General features: G+C 34.6%; 1 protein-coding gene across 1 annotated transcript in view; it reads right to left on the reverse strand.

The window, feature by feature from the left end:
- Positions 1 to 232: 232 nt before the first annotated feature.
- Positions 233 to 13,481, reverse strand: part of LMNTD1 (lamin tail domain containing 1) — a 265,429-nt gene continuing 252,180 nt past the window's right edge. The window contains exons 8-11 of the mRNA XM_033117964.1: positions 11,540 to 11,754; positions 10,767 to 10,937; positions 1,492 to 1,634; positions 233 to 280 (exon numbers count right to left, since the gene is read on the reverse strand). Coding sequence (XP_032973855.1) covers positions 1,610 to 1,634; positions 10,767 to 10,937; positions 11,540 to 11,754 — 411 coding nt within the window. The 3' untranslated portion in view covers positions 233 to 280; positions 1,492 to 1,609. The remainder of the gene's footprint in view (positions 281 to 1,491; positions 1,635 to 10,766; positions 10,938 to 11,539; positions 11,755 to 13,481) is intronic.

Here is a 13,481-nt window from a genome sequence, read left to right on the forward strand (position 1 = left end):
ACTAAAATTAGTGATAAAGTAAATTCATGTGCATAAAATGAAGCTCTTGATGGTTTTGCTTTTGACCAATGTTTTTCTTCTTAACAGCCTAAAAAAACAAATGTTTCAACTTGTCCACAAAATCTATTTCCTTCTTCAAGAATTGGTTAAAGTCCTGAAGAATTATCTTTTCTAAAAGAAACCATTTTCTTGCTTGCTGCTGGCTTCCTCTTCTGTGTAATGAAGGCTGGCTGTGACATGACAGGCATCCTTCTGTTCTGTGGACTTGGATATTACTGTCCTGAACAAAAAAATAAAATGTATGGTGAAATATAATACAGCCCACTAATATGGTGAAATTGTGTCATTATAGAAATATGAAGTAGAGAGGTTCAGAGTTTTTCTGTCACACTAATCTTAAATTAAGACCTGGAAATAGATCTTGAGCATACTCACAGATGAAGGACAATAACAGCAGGGGGCAGGAATTATTTCTATGATACCTCAACTTTTGCCAAGGTGAAAGGATTATTCATTTTTTAAAATCCTTCTTAATCAACTTTGTAACATGTGCACTTGTTTAAGTTAGTTTTCATGGTGATTTATGATGTGCAGGGTTCTATGATTCCTAAGCAGTTTGACTATTTCATTAGCTGGTCATGGATATTTTTTATTTCCACTCTTAAATATGAAGATCAAAATGGTTGAGGCAACCATTTCTAAATGTTTACACCCTTCATTTCCTTCTTTTTTTGTTTATTCCCATCCCCCTATCCTCCATCAGGTTGTTGTTCTCTATATCTATCGGTTTGTTTCTGTTTTGTTTATTCATTTGTTTTGTTTTTAAAATTCCACATATAAGTGAAATCACGTGGTATTTTTCTTTCTCTGACTTATTTCATTTAGCTGAATTCTTTCTAGGTCCATCCATGTTGTTGCAAATGTCAAGATTTCATTCTTTATTGCTGAATTGTATTCTATTTTGTGTGTGTGTATATTAATGTATATTATATATATATTATATATAATATATTATATATTATAATATTATATTTTATATATGTATTGTATATATATAATATCTATATCTATATCACATATTCTTTATCCATTCATCTATTGATGGACATCTAGGTTGCTTTCTACTGGATTGTATGGCAGCTCTTTCTAATTTTTTTGAGGAATTCCCATACTGTTTTCCATAGTGACTACATTAATTTACAGTTCCACCAATGGTGTACAAGGGTCCCTTTTCTCTATATTCTTGCCAATATTTGCCATTATTGTATTTTTGATAATAGCCGTTCTGACAGGTGTGAGGTAATATCACATTATGGTTTTAATGTGCATTCCTTGATGGTTAGTGATGGTGAGCATCATTTCATATGTCTATTGGACATCTGTATGTCCTCTTTGGAGAAATGTCTATTCAGATCCTCTGCCCATTTTTAATCAAATTTTTTGTTTTGGTGTTAAGTTGTATGAGCTCCTTATATTATTTTGGATATTAACCTCTTATCAGATGTGTCATTGGCGAATATCTTCTTCCATTGAATAGGTTGTATTTTCATATTGCTGATTGTTTCCTTCACGGTGCAAAAACTTTTTAACTTGATGTAGTCCCATCTGTTTACTTTTTCATTTGTTGCTCTTGCCTGAGGAGACATATTTAAAAAGATACTGCTAAAAGCAATGTCAAAGAGTTTACTGCCTGTGTTTTCTTCTAGGACTTTTATGGTTTCAGGTCTTATTTTTAAGTTTTTAACTCATTTTGAATTTACTTTTGTATATGGTGTAAGAAAGTGATCCGATTTCTTTTTCTTTTTATGCATGCATCTGTCCATTTTCCCCAATACCACTTACTGAAGATACTATTATTACACCATTGTATATCCTTGCCTCTTTTGTCATAGATTGACCATGTAAGTGAGGATTTATTTCCGGGCTCTCTATTCCATTCCATTAATCCATATATCGATTTTTATGCCAGTATCATGTTGTTTTGATTATTGTAGATTTGTAGTATAGTTTGATATTAGGGAGTGTGATAGCTCCCACTTTGTTCTTTCTCAAGATTTCTTTGGCTAGTTGGGGGTCTTTTGTGGTTCCATATAAATTGTAGGATACTGTTTTAGTTTTGAGAAAAATGCCATTGTTATTTCAATAGGGATTGAATTGAATCTGTATATGGCTTTAACTAGTAAAGACATTTTAACAATATTAAGCCTTCCAATTCAGCAGGTATCTCCTTTTTTTTTTTTGTATTGTCTTCAACTTCTCTTCTATGTCTTATACTCTTCAGAGTACAGGTCTTCCACCTCTTTGGTTAAATTTATTCCTAGGTTTTTTATTCTTTTTGCTGCAATTGTAAATGAGATTGTTTTCTTAATTATCCTTCTGATTGTTCATTATTGGTTTATAAAAAACACAACAGATTTCTGAATATTGATTCTGTATCTTGCAATTGTACTGAATTCATTTGTTTTAACAGTTTTTTGGTGGAATATTTAGAGCTTTCTGTATATAGTATAATGTCTTCTGCAAACAATGAGAGTTTTACTTCTTTCTGATTTGAATGGATTTTGTTTCTTTTTCTTGTCTGATTGCTATGCCTAGGACTTCCAATACTATGTTGAATAGAAGTGATGAGAGTGGGCATCCCTGACTTGATCCCAATATTAGAGGACAAGCTTTCAGTTTTTCACCATTGGGTATATTAGCTAGGGGTTTTTCACATATAGCCTTTATTATGCTGAAATATGTTCCTTCTATACACACTTTATTGAGAGTTTATGATTATAAAAAGATGTTGACTTTTATCAAATGCTTTTTCTGCACCTATTAAGCTGATCATATAGTTTTCATGCTTTATTTTGTTAATGTAATATATTACATCAATTGATTATGGATATTGAACCATCCTTGCATCCCTGGATGAATCTGACTTGGTCATGGTGTATAATCCTTTTAATGAATCTGGTTTGCTAATATTTGGGTTGAGAATTTTTGCATCTATGTTTATCAAGAATATTGACCTGTAATTTTCTTTTTTGTAATGTCTTTTTCTGATTTGGGAATCAGGGTAATGCTAGCTTCATAGAATGAGTTTGGAAGCATTCCGTCCTCTTTAATTTTTTTGAAATAGTTTAAGAAGGATAGGTATTAATTCTTCTTTGAATGTTTGGTAGAATTCACTTGTGAAGCTGTCTGTTCCTGAACTTTTATTTGTTTGGAGTTTTTTGATTACTGCTTCAATTTCATTGCTAATGTGATTATTAGTCTGTTTAGATTTTGTATTTCTTCCTAGTTCAGTCCTTCATTTCCTTCTTGGTGGTAATAGAGTAATATCTAATTATCGTTTCCTCTGAATATCTAAGATGTTCCCCAGATTTAAAATATGCCAAGTAACACACATAAAAATGTAAAAAGAAAAGGAACCTCCATTTTTCTGTGTGCAATGGGCTTGATTCTTCTCTAGGAGTGTTTAGCAGGAGGTCTCACAGTCTGAAATGTTTTTGTTCTATACCTCCTCTATGGAAATGCAGTTGTAGACATTGTACAGGCATTTAGTTTTATTTAAACTATGGAGTATCTCTGACCCAGGAGGGTGGGAAGTCTAGACTGTAGGTCTTTTTACTTATTCCATACAACCTAAGTGTGACACTTAAGGGTGCGTGTGAAAAGTCAGAGAACAGGGTTGCTGATAAACATTGAAGGAATGAGGTTGTGAGAAAAAAATATTCATGCAATGTCAACTGACTGAAGAATTTTGGAAACATCACTTTGGGGCCGAGAGAAAAAAGATATTAGTACTTAGATTAAAGGAACATATAAGAAAGCATAGATAGAGAATGCTGATACAAGAAACTTAACCCAAAGACTTTCAAACCATCTTTAGCAAGGTTTCACATTAAAGAGTATTAAATATTAGTCCCCCTTTCTGGGCTATTAAATACTGACTCATCACTCACAAAAATATGGCCCCAGAAGGAGTGATTGTTATGGAAGTTCTTATCAGGGTCCCAGGGAAGGGTCTTTGGAGAGCTAGAAGGACACTCTGTATATGGATTGTCCAGTTTGGATACTGAGAACAGTAAGATATGTGTAAGTATAACAGTAAGACATAGCTCAGTTCATGGAAGGATTCCATCACCACCATTTTATTAGGAGTCCTAATATACAAGAATGACTCCTAGGTATAATAACTTTTTCTGATTATGAATTTAATATCCTGTGTTTGCAACTTAGGTGCTTTCTTCCCAAGTCTTAAGCAACTGCATACTATGAGAACAGTGGTGTTGATGTGTCACAAGTCCCACCTCTGCGTCTGCTCTTTCTTCCCTCTTTATTCTCTATCATAGATTCCTCAGTGTCTCCTAGCAAGCCTGGGAGTTCATATGGAAGGTAGCAGACACAAAGGGAAATTACTTGGCCTTTCCAGAATTCTCTAATTTGTGGAAAGTTCGGTTTCTTCAGTATTCTATGGCATCACCTACCTACATTGTCCATTAGTCACACAAAAGAACACCCACTCATTCTTTACAAAGTACTGAGCAAAGAGAGGATATGTGAGATGTAACTTCAAGTACAACTGCATGGTTTTAATCAGTTGTAGCATAGAAATGTGATTAGTGGTCAAAGACCCCAGAGATTGAATTTTGATTTGTTGTTTGTACCAATAATTGGAACTCAGTTAAATTAGTAATTTTAGTAATTAGGACTTGAATCTTTTTGACTATATGGAGCAGTCTTAAGATTCTCATGGTAGCCAACTTTTTTTGTGTGTGTGTTTGAATGAAAATCTGTTTTTCTAGTCCCATTTCTAAATGTATTGTATTTTTCCTTTCAGACAAGTTGGGAGGGGAGTAATAAAGACAAAGACAAGCAATTTCCAATGCTTGATTGCAGAGTGGTGTGGAAGAGCACTGGGTTTAGGCTAGGACTCTAGGCTTAACTCTGCCATTTACTATTTAAGTGACTTTAGGTAGTCATTGAATATCTCTGAGCTAAAGTGTCCTCAATCATAAAATGGAGATAATATCAGCCTTACCTACCACATAGGCTCAAACAAGATAATGCAAAAACCATGATATGCTATACAAGTGTATAGCATTACAAAGTTGCCAACAATAGTCATAAATACCAATGAGAACCGAACAATGACTTGGTCCTGAACAATTTCCATGAACAGACACACCACACTCAAGAGCTGACTGCAATATAGAAGTCATTCCCTGATAGATGAAGTAAAATTTTGTTCTCAGTAATGGCTTCAGTAATATTTTGAAGGCACGTTGATGATTAACCCTAAAGATACCACCAGATGGGGGTGAAAGCTCTTAGAAGACATCTTGTAAGGCATCTTAAGATGCCTGGATCTTTTCAAAATAGGGTGGGTAAAAAAAAAAATCAAACCTACCAAGGAATCTCCCACAGAGGGGATCAATGAAGAAATTTGCGACAATGGTAATTAAGTAAATAATAACTGAGGAAGACCAACCAAGGCTAAAAACCTTCACCAAAATTATGTTATTCAATATTTAATGAGAGGATTCAAAACATTTTATTCCAACCAAAACCAACAACAAAATAATCTTTCTTTTTGTATATAATAAAATGTCCCCTTTCCAACTCATATCCAGATTAAGTATTTAATACAATTCCCTTTTGGTCACAGAAAGTGAAGGTAATTGAATTGTAGAAGTGTTGGTTGCTAATGTCGATAGCAGGTTTCAGATCCCATCCTTTGCATTTCAACTAAACCCTGATCAGGGTCATACCAACTGGAGGAAATGGGTCCCAGTAAGATCTCTGGGAGCAGAAAAATATCAGTAGGCACGAAGGCTGGATTCTCCAGCTCTTTGCAGTTGAAGGAACTTGGGTTTTGTTGTGGCTCTGTGGTTGGCTACTAGGTGAATTTTGGTAACTTGTCTCTACAGACTTCAGTTTCTTTTGCTCTAAAATGAGATGGTTGGAATAAATCCCTTTACAGTTCCAATGTCATAATAAGAAATGTCTAAGAAGAAAGCTTCTCTAAAGAATAGGAAGGTTGTGGCCATCACAGTTTTAGAAAGTTGGAAGCTAAAGGATAATGATGCTATAGAAATGGAGACTGAACTTGTAAAAGAGTAGGGGACCTTCAGAAAGTAGATGGTGATGATTATGAAAAACTCTAGAAAGACACAAGTTGACAGAAATTAGATAGCTGAGCTGAGCTATCTGAGAAAAACTGAAAGGTTGGTCCCTACCACAAGACATGAGTGGTAGGGACCATGAAAGGCCAGCAGGCTGTGTGGAGTAGTAAAATTAAGTCATCAGTGTCAGCAGAGTCTGGAATACTAACAAGGTAAGGATCAGGTAGCTATAGCTTTATTCCTAAACCAAGGAATAAACTTGAAGCCTAGTCAAAAAAAAGAGCAAGAAAACATAAAATTGATTAGTTATGGACGAGGGCAGCAAAGGATGTCAACTACAGAAGGTTACTGACCAAAAGAAATCCTTGACTAAAAAATCCCCTTGTTAGCAGCTCTTTGGGGAAGAGTTTAAATACAACCACTTACAATACAGATAGCTATTGAAATTGTCCTCAATTACTTAGATGCTAATATCATTATAAAAAAAGATGAGGCAATGTAAGAAGTGACCGGTTAAATGATAGAAAGCCATTTATCAACTGAATAGCAGCAGCCAAAGTTCCTAATCTTCCCTTTCATTGCCTTTTAAGAGATTCACAACTATAGAGCATCTGCAGTCTCTTTAACCAGAATAATTTATGTTATACTATAAATAACCTGTTTCTCATAGGAATGGAATGTATTGGCATAGTTGCAGAATTTTGTTTTTGAATATTTGAAGTGATTCTAGATTTCAATCACTTTTACTTATCAACAAGAACAGGATGAGAATCTACGGCAAAACCTAAACATATGGTATTTCCTTGTTTGCCATTCTTAGAAAGTTTATCATACAATAGGGAAGACAAAAACTGTCTCCAAAAGCAACATAAATATTTAACAGAAAATTAATGACTACAGGATATATGAGAACAATCCATGTTCTGATGGCCCTTAGAGATGTTATCTGCAAATTATTTCAGTCCTACTATTTTTCTGCAGACAAAAAAACTTTTCAATATTGTTACTTTTCAAGGTTGAGTTGACTACCTATTGCTTTTGTAACTTAGATGGCCTGATTCTTTTTTGGTCCTAGCAAAACCCCCCAAAAAGAAGGGGGATGGGGAGTCAGTAGGAATTTAGTTCAATATTTCAAGCACTAATTTTCACATTAAAACAAATCTTGTAATCAACTATCAACAAAAGGATTTTCTTTAATTTGAAGAAAAAATCCTAGGTTTAAGGACATTGTTTAATGGTAACTTGAAACAAGTACTTTAAAAATCACTTGAAAAGTATTCTTTGATTATTAAGTCCAAGTTTTCAATGAACTATTTTAAAGGAAACATATTTCAAGACATAATTATCCAAAACTTTGAGAGAAAAGATATATATCTGGAAGATATATTTTTGAAAAAATCAGGTTACAAAATAATTTTTATCAACGTGTAAAATTCTTCAAATGCTTTCTACTTTCTACACTTACAGATGCCATAATGATGAAATAGCTGGGCTGCATCAGCAGGGATGCCTGAGATGGTGTGTGGACAGAAGCAGATGCTACTTAGGCTGACATTTTAGCCGACTCCACCCGGGTGATAAATAAGGTGACACTTAAGCAGGGATTGAAAGTCACTTTGTTTAACTATAATTTCCATATAGCAAATTAGTATATCAAACTAAAATAGTGCTCAATCAAATGATCCCAAGTACAAATTACTTCTAGCCCAAAAATGAGATGTTCTGTTACTCCTGTTAAAAGATAAGAAAGCAAAATAATACCCTAGGTACAGACAACAATGAGCTTCTCTGGAAAAAAACAAATACAGGAAAAGCTCTTCAGTAATACCTAACCTTTCTTTTCCTCTGCAAGCTCCGAGGAAGAATCGTCAAGTTAAATTGTCAGTATTTGATTACAAAGAAACAATATCTAGAAGCTGGGTGTGAAAATGTAATCTGTAAGAAAGATTAACAAAAACGCAATGTGTTTCTGGTTAACACAGTTATTTTTTTAGCCACGAATAGGTTTCTGAATCCACTGAATCAGGATGCTGTTTAGCACATCACAGTGTAAATTGTCTGAATAATAAGTTATTGACCTCGATAGCTGATTGGATAAAGAAGATGTGGTGCATACACACAACGGAATACTATTCTACCATAAGAAAAGATGAAATACTGCCATTCGCGACAACGTGGATGGATCTTGAGATCATGCTAAGCGAAATAAGCAGACAGAGAAAGTCAAGAACCATATGACTTCACTCATATGTGGGATATAAAACTGAAGGCAACAAACAAACAAGACAAACAAATAAAGAAATAAAAACTCATAGACGTAGACAACAGTTTGCTGGTTACCAAGGGGGAAAGGAGGATGGAAGAAGAGGGTAAAGGGGGTCAAATATATGGTGATGGAAGGAGAGCTGACTCTGGGTGGTGAACATACGATGCAATAGATAGATGTTAACATCAATCCCGAATTATTCGTACATGGGTTTTTTTTTTAACATTATCCTCTATGCTTTCTGTATTTTAACAAATTTTAAAACTCAAATTTGCTTGGTATAAATTAGACTTATGATATGTAGATAATTATCTTAATTGTTAGTCTCTAGGCTCTTCTGTGACATATTTGAGAGGCACAGTTAAGAACAAGGTAACTGTGTTCTTAACTTAGTATTCTATTCTTCTACTTACTATTCTTAAGTAGAAGAGTCATAGCAACTAAGATTCTTCTGTAGCTCAGGATACTAGCCTATCTCTTAATATGGGGAAAAGGAGAAGGACCAAAGAAACCGTGAGTATAATTGATGACTTTTTGTTTTATCTCATTTTTTCTTTGTCAATTATTGAGAACTATGCTAATGATAACAAATGGTTCAATGGTAGGCAAATTAGAGAGACTGGATAATTAACAAACTAGGTAATTTTCCCTTGAAGAATAATGTTACATATTTTTTCAAAGGAATGAACTGGTGATTCAGGGATTGCTGTTATCCAATGAATCATCAACCAGCCATTCACAACATCTGTCTCTTTGTGGTCATCTTTTGTAGTTGAAATCAAAGAGCTCTTATAGTTCTAATGTATGTCTGTTCATATTGAAAATTTACTAAATAAAATGGTATATAATGATGAACAGAAGCCCTTAAGGTTATCAAAGCAATGATCTTTTTGCATTACTATTATAGAATATAGATATACAGTGAAATCTCTTGTGTTGAATAGCAAAAATTATTGAAAAATCAAGGTGAGTTGCTATCATTATAGAAACGTAAATCAAGAAATTTTGAGTCAAATTTCTTTGGAAAACAAGTTGTCCAGAAAAATAGTAAAATAGTGAAGGCTGTCATTAATTGGAGAAAAACAAATATTAACATATTTCTTGAGAGTCTCAAATCTAAGTGATAAAGTACTAAAGGGGTATGTGTGTATAAAATAAAATAATGTTTTATATGTACATGTGACGTTTTTTATATATTGATGTCATATATACGATGACATATATATGATGTCATATATATATGTATAGATATATATATCTATACATATCTCTTATTGGTGAAAGAACTCTTTAAATTTCAGACCCAGATCTTTTCCTTTACCAGTGAAAAAACTCAGGCACAAAGACAGAACACTTAATTTTATGAAATGGAACATGTTCAGAAATTTACAAAATTTCCATCATTCCACTTCTAAAAAGTATTATTTTAGGGGTGCCATTTCCCAATGATGTGGAAGGTTTGAAAACTACTAACAGTGGTTTTCATGTTGTAGTATACAGAATCCTGTGATTCCAGAGGTGACACAAAGATCACAGGGGAGGAGGGACCAAGAGGAAGGGTGTAATAGGAATCACTACTTCCTCTTCCACTTGGGCGCGTCTGCTTTTATCCATTTCATATGTTGGGATTCTGCCCGAGATATCATTTAAAACAAGCATCCCTCTGCTGAGTAAAAGTTTGCAAATCATTATAATTTCACCAGGATACAGCTGTTGTATGAAACGGACTTTTCCCACAGTTTAGGATCTGCCATGGTGTTCTTACAATCAGCTGTTAAACACTTGGGGGCATCTGATGAAACTCGTGGACTCTCTCTCCCCAGAAAACATCAAATGGGCACACATTTTTGCCTCAAATTTAGCAGATTCTTGGACTTCCTGAAATCCATTCACAGATCCAGGGTTAATAACATCAATTTCAAAAGCTTTATTTAGAGGACTTACATAAGAAACTTCTGGTTGAAAAAGAATAAAAATTTGGAATTAATATTAGAGTGTTTGGAAAAGATAAATAATTTTTAGCACAGAATAACTTGTACAACCAGTTTATCCTGCCTAATGAAAAGTTAAATGTCCTTTTGACAAACTTCAAGAATCCTACGTACTCTTGCTGGCCATGCTGTTCTTTTGATTCATTCAACAGGTATTTATCAAGAACACTAGAGACACTGCTAGAGCAAATGCAAGTGAATGGTTTACGATACTTCCTTTAGGAGCCAGCTATTCTGAAGGACTTGAATAGTTTTTAATTCTTAGCATATTTTGCCACTTAACCCCTTTCTACCAGTTCTCAACACACACACACACACACACACACACACGCACATACACACACACGCACACACCCTACCTTACTCTCTGCTGCAGTAAGTATCTCTTTGACTTACCTGGGCTGGATCAGGCCTGGCTGACAGAGCCTGGGCTGTCTCTTTAAGCTGCTCCCAGCCATGCTAGTATTGTGAGGTTCAATCAGAGGACAGTAGGGGTGTGCAGGGACACCGGGACTGCTGCACCAAGGGCTGCGATTGGGAAAAAGGGTTGGTGGGACTTCTTTTTCTCTGTAAAAGGAAAATTGAGCCCAAATTGAACCCAAAGGCATTTTATGCAGTGACATTAGTAATGAAGTTTCAATGAAAGTGAGCGCATGTTTTAAGACCAGAGAATATGGCTGTCTCAGACCTTGTGGGCAGCACTTGTATCACATCAGAAGCATTTGCCCTCAAAGGCATAACATAAATTCTGCACCTTTAGCCAGAGCCACCTCTTGACCCAAGATGAAATTCCTAGGTGACGTACCACTCCCTTCACTGAAGCACGAGGTGGTAATTTCATCTCTTCACTTCTCCACAGCCTTGCCTCTAAGAACAGTGCCATTGAGACATGAAATGGTCAGGAGTGGTCTCAATATTACTTAGTGGAAATCACCAGCCTTTATTGTCCCCTGAGTATATCACTGCTTGCTCTGTGTTTTTATGTTTTAAAACATAAACATTATTATAGATTTTATGGGCCTATTCAAAATAGATTTTTTTTATTTTGGTGATTATTGATTTACCTATTCATCACATATCTACTTGTTACTCACTCATTCCCATCTGCTGTTACCAATTGTGGGAAGGGCTCAATTTAAAAAATAAATAAAAAACCAAGCACCTTTTACCTCTTAAGAAAAACTTGAACTGGTTCCATCTGATGTTTTGAGTTATCTTTCTTAGAACGATCTTGTTTTTTTTCACTTGTAGTTGTAACTTCTGGCCAACGAAACTTGTACCTTTGAGATGTTGGACTTACTAATGAGCATCTCTCAAATTCAATGTCGGTCTCTAGTTTTTCCCATGCTTGCATCCAGTGAATAGGAGTGTACCAGGCAATGGCCTAACAAAAATGATTCATTAATATCAAATACTATGGGAGTTAAGAGTTTTTAAATGTCATAGGCTTATTGCAATAAAATTTCAAAGTCAAACTGTATGATGTCATTTATCTATTGTGTAGTGAAACACGATGAGGATATAATAAGACATCCTGGCCTTAGTTTCCAATTCTGAAAATTACAAGCTGCATAACCTCAGGCAGGTTAGTCACTTGCTGTCTGTGTCCTTATACATAAAACGGGGAGGCTGGTAGTGGGGAATTGCTAATATGACGGTGGTTTGAGATTTGGTTAAGCTACTAAATTTCATAACTATAAAGAACTGTGCAATAATATTAATACGTTAAAATTTTAAATATTTAAGACACTATATATGCAATATGTGTGTGTGTGTGTGTGTGTGTGTGTATTTATTTCAGATGGGGAGATGGATAGTATTACCAGAATGAGAGACATGGAGAGGAGACCATATTCTCCAGGCTAGAATCCTAAGTGGGACTGACTATTCCTAAGCTGGAATTTGTTTTGGTTTCTTGAATACAAGTGTGACACGAGCACACATATACATAGGAAAATCATGTGTAGGGACTAACAATTATCTCTTTGTTCAACATGAGACAATTAAGCACAAAAGTGTTCTTGTGATATGTTTTTAAGTTTATAAAATTAGAAGTTTGTGGTTTATGCTGTAGCCATTGAAACACCCTCTGCTTTGATTGACAAATTAATGAGACATAAAGGCAATGCCAGGCACGTTCAGCCAAGCTAGGCTTATGGCAGAGAAAGAAACTGATGAAGTCTTTTTCAAAAAGTTCAATTTCATGGATCACAGCAGGAAAACTCTACTTTCGCGTTAGCTCATCAGTTAGGGAGTACCTTCTTTAGCAGCTCAGAGACATTTGTGTTGAAAATATGTATGATCTTTTTAGGGCAATCTCCCTCAATTAGATGGTGAGCTTTTCCTAGACAAGAACAACATTTTATTTCTTCCTACATTATAGGGGCTTAAAACATTTGAGGACAATGACAGTGTGATAAAATAAAATGATACCGTTTTAATTACACCTCTGGAATGTTGGCCATATGAACCTTTTAGGCTATTTTTCATACAATAGAAAAATTCTTGGAGTTAGAATGTCTGGTTTTATTTTAGTTCTGTCATTTCACCAGTCATGTGATCTTGAGCAAGCCATTTAACTTTCCAAGTTCTATTTTCCTCCCTTGTAAAAAAAATACTTAAACAATCTAAATCAAATGAGATAATGTATTTATAAACAGCCCTTCAATGGGCTCCTACAAAACAGGAGCAGTCTGTTCCATATCTGAATCTCTAATGCAAAACAATGTATTGGGAAAGTTCCAGGCATTCAATATTCAAATATTTAAGACACTGGTTCCTAATTTTTTTGATGCCTATTAGTTTTTTGACATATAACATAGAGGCTACAAATCCTAAAGGACAACAAAGTGACTGGTGAAAAAACTCTAGCCCTGTTTAAAAATCTATACAATCATAGAATCTTAGTGATTATATTGTATAAACTCTTATGTTATATATTAGGAAACAGAATAAAGTTTATATAGTTAACTCATGGCAGAGTAGGACTAAATCTACCTTTGTATTACACCATATGATTGGTAGCTATGTTGAATATTAACCATTGCCATTTTAGTGATGACTCAAAAAGTAGTGTGTCATATGTTATTTTAGGTTTCTTTTTATAAAATG

Source organism: Rhinolophus ferrumequinum, chromosome 10, assembly GCF_004115265.2.
Source record: "Rhinolophus ferrumequinum isolate MPI-CBG mRhiFer1 chromosome 10, mRhiFer1_v1.p, whole genome shotgun sequence".
Lineage (NCBI taxonomy): Eukaryota > Metazoa > Chordata > Mammalia > Chiroptera > Rhinolophidae > Rhinolophus > Rhinolophus ferrumequinum.